Raw genomic sequence first — 3,532 nt, 5'->3', positions numbered from 1 at the left:
GCTGGAGGGCACAATAAGTATATGAAACCTTTGTCTCCCAGCTCAAACAAAATCATGATTGGACATAATCAAAGCATCAGAAGTGTTCCAGCTAAAAATTTGTCTTTTCTTATTTATTCTCTATGACATAAATGGGTTTATGGCATTCATTTTCTAGAAGCCTTAATTAATCTCTTGTGTAGCTTTCTCTGCAAGTCAGATACTATCTCTGTATGTGTCTTGGTTGGATTTACCACATCCAAAGCATGCCAAATCATGAGAGGGCTACTTTCACTGCTTGGAGCATACAGGATAAGTCTGACTATTAGGTGTGATTAACTCTCTATTCAGAGTTGTACCTGAAGCAGGAGACAAATTAACCTCAAGCATGGCTGTAGCTGCCTTTTTTCCTTGCCCTGAGCAAAATCATATGCCTATCATTTGAAGGTCAAGGTTAAAAATTACAGTTTGTCATTATTGTTGAACTGGATATCATTATAAATTAAATAAAATTTCATTGATTCTAAGTATGTTTCCAACATGTCTGTAGAACTATTAGAAAGTAAATGATAATCCAGGGTGATAATATGCACCTGCAGGTGAACCCAAGCCCAGTCTCAGAACAGATTTCCATCTTTTCTCATTGAATTTGCCTTGCTCATAGCCAATGAAATATAATGGTTGTAAGTCTCCTTCTTGGATATCCCTGCTACTTTATGGGCACTGAAGAGAATATTATGCAAAGCCAGAAAACTGATCATGATCTACCTGCGAAACCCTAACCCTAACATAATCGGGCAGTTACCGTCTTCGGAAGTAGACGGGCACTTTACACGTGACTAACGCGTACGCGACGTTTGGGTTGGAATTGGAATGTATTATATAAGTCATCACGTCCTATCACCCCACCTGCTGTTCCTCTCATTCTACCACATCTATGCCCCATGTCCTTGGTATCCCCCACCCTCTCGCGGACATCTTCGTCGACCAGTGTCGAGTCGGACGATGCCGGAAGCATTGCCCATGCGATGCGCTCACGGCGCACTCGGAAACGCTTTACCAGCGTGCAGCTGATGATGCTCGAAAATCTTTTCCATCAAACGTCCCACCCGTCGCGGGAGCAGCGCGACGGCGTAGCAAAAGCAGGTGCAATGTATGTGCGGCAAAAAATTTTCTTCCGTCGTTGTTCTTATATCAAATTCAAGGGAGCTTAAGTCCGTCACAATTTGGTTCCAAAACAAGCGCCAGATGGAGCGGAAGGGGTCGCTGAGTAGTATACCATCGACCCGTGACACTGTTGTTGACGCTGCTCCAAAGCCGAAGCCTAAGCCCCAATCCAAACCCTACGCGTCGCAGCTCGCGGCGCGTCCATCACTCGACCATATTGCTTCACGTTCTGAGCGTCACCATGCGCCCGGCACTCCGTCTCGCAAACAAGATCGCAACGCGTCCCTATGGGACAGTATGCCCTCTTCACCACCGGCTCCTCCTACCAGCCCGCCAGAGAAGGAGTACGTGGCTTTCGGCAAGCTTACGCGGAGACATACATTAGAGTGGGCATGCGCGCGCCGCAGGATGGCGGAGAAGGAGAGGAGCACGGCTGATGATGGGGACGAGACGGATGATGCGACCGACGAGGCCATCACATCCCCAAGGGCCTGGAGCACGAGCGAGCCAAGGTGTACCAGGGTACCGGGAGGAAATATCACCGTGCGTAGCCGTGCTGAGCCGGACGACGATATGCTGCGTGCGGCTCTGGCATTGTGTCGGTTGGGTCGCCCGGCCTGAGGAGGAGGATACCGCCGAAGGACATCTGGTCAGATATTCCGTACATTTCGAGGCTTCGGATTGTCACTTTCGAACCTTGGATTACAGCCAGAGATATATCATTATTCACTTGTACAAACTGGTGACGACCTTTTCTACGCCCTGTCTTGAATACTATTATGAAAAATTAGCCAGTAGTATCTGATGCTTCGTATTTTTTCCAGATTCGATGATTCGTTCCGGAGCTATATCCCCAAAATAATGATGCGATTTTGGACTATACGTACTGGATGTTCAGAGCAGGAACCTGCGAGTACAAGGTGATTGGTATGTCCAGACTTGCTAAGTGAACGGCGATGAGATTCGGGGATGCATAACAGTGCATTATTCTCATTCCTACAATTACTTCAAGGTTGACTAGATCTAATGACTAGGGATCTTAGCCCGTGTCAACTTATATAAGCCTCATATAACTTCTTTCTCCATCCAAGTGACATTTTAGACTGCCGAGTAACCATCTACCCTACCAACGATCCATTAGTATCCCTCTTATCTCCCTCACCTGGGCCCCTTGTACCTATCACCTCGTAAAACGCTCAGTGAACGAACCGAAGTCAACGGCTAAACGTGTATAATAACCGCGACTTTAGAGCGCTCTTCTGGTCCGCGTTCACCCTATCATCAACATTCGACTGCAGTATGTCAGCTGCTCATTCCGGGCTAGATCCCGGTGTGGAACCCATCTGCCCCCCCATTTAACCGCGCTCTACCGGATCTATGTTCCCTACTACTGACACCGAGGCATCAATGTCAGGCCCGTTTTCCTCTTCCCGACTGCTCATTAGACCCGGGGCGCGATACGACTGAATCACGCAATGTCCACGATATGACCCTCACTTCGCAATAAGTAGATATCATCAGGAGTAAACTTAGTTTCTAGGTGTAGGGGGAATAGAGAGACCGGGGATCTCGTCTGTAACGTCTCGCAATTTCTGTCTGGAAACCCGAACGCGAAGTTCAGTTCTCTATATCTGAATATGTTTTGCTTGCTGTCGAAAATAGATATGATATTTTGTCTCCGAGAAGAGACAGAAATCTCTATCGATACGGGTCAAGAAAGCCACTCCCATTCATTGTGCCAGGCACCCCGTTGGGCCACTTCAACACCGGATAATACTGTTGTTCTGTGTAGCCTGGCGAGCCCCGCTTTATTATATTCTCGCGGAACTCGTCCACGTAGTAGAATATCAATGTTCATTTCCAATAAGGGATAGGTTGTCCAGTTGTTCAAACGTTCATGTTCCACCTTTCGACTTGCTCATGACGTTTCCGGGAACAGTAGGATGGGAAAAAAGGAGAGGGCAGCCATCGGCAAGATATGATTGCCGTCTTGCAGTTCATGAGCCATAGCGATGGGGGAACTTTCGGCCGAAAAGTTGAATAGTGCGACGAACAGTTTGTAAGTAATACGTCACAGCGCATGCGCATATCTTACATGTACACCATTCTGCGGATCTTTCTATATCTTGACTGTCATTTTGTGTAAGTAGTGGCCACGATGAAATTGATTCGTCCAGTCCTCGTAGCTCCGAAAAATCCGAAGCCTTCCGAGTAGAGTATATTTTGCCCCTATGTCGTATGACTCTGCAAACCAGGTCACGGAGAGTACCTATGAATATTTGGTGATCGAGCCCCATAGAATTGTAGAAACTACCTGTTACAGGTGGAGGGCCGGAACGACTGAGGCACCTTAGGACCTCGCGGAAGAATCTCGTGCATCCAGAGC

General features: G+C 47.4%; 1 protein-coding gene across 1 annotated transcript; it reads left to right on the top strand.

Annotated features, from left to right (window-relative positions):
• The first annotated feature begins 870 nt into the window (after positions 1–870).
• BT62DRAFT_984020 (uncharacterized protein) lies at positions 871–2,029 on the top strand. The gene is made up of 2 exons (XM_043189825.1): positions 871–1,132; positions 1,185–2,029. Exons 1-2 carry the CDS (start codon positions 924–926, stop codon positions 1,765–1,767), a joined length of 792 nt encoding a protein of 263 aa, XP_043045364.1. The 5' UTR covers positions 871–923; the 3' UTR covers positions 1,768–2,029.
• Positions 2,030–3,532: the final 1,503 nt, after the last annotated feature.

The sequence above is a fragment of the Guyanagaster necrorhizus genome (genome assembly GCF_019112545.1).
Source record: "Guyanagaster necrorhizus MCA 3950 unplaced genomic scaffold BT62scaffold_2, whole genome shotgun sequence".
Taxonomy (NCBI): domain Eukaryota; kingdom Fungi; phylum Basidiomycota; class Agaricomycetes; order Agaricales; family Physalacriaceae; genus Guyanagaster; species Guyanagaster necrorhizus.
Note: the sequence above shows the minus strand (reverse complement) of the source record. Positions and strands in the feature narration are given on the sequence as shown.

What these genes read in the sequence shown, in the direction of transcription:
- BT62DRAFT_984020 (XM_043189825.1), top strand. Translation starts at nt 924, where the DNA reads ATGTCCTTGGTATCCCCCACCCTCTCGCGGACATCTTCGTCGACCAGT. An exon ending in GTAGCAAAAGCAGGTGCAAT is followed by an intron (nt 1,133 to 1,184) that starts GTATGTGCGGCA and finishes ATCAAATTCAAG; the next exon opens with GGAGCTTAAGTCCGTCACAA.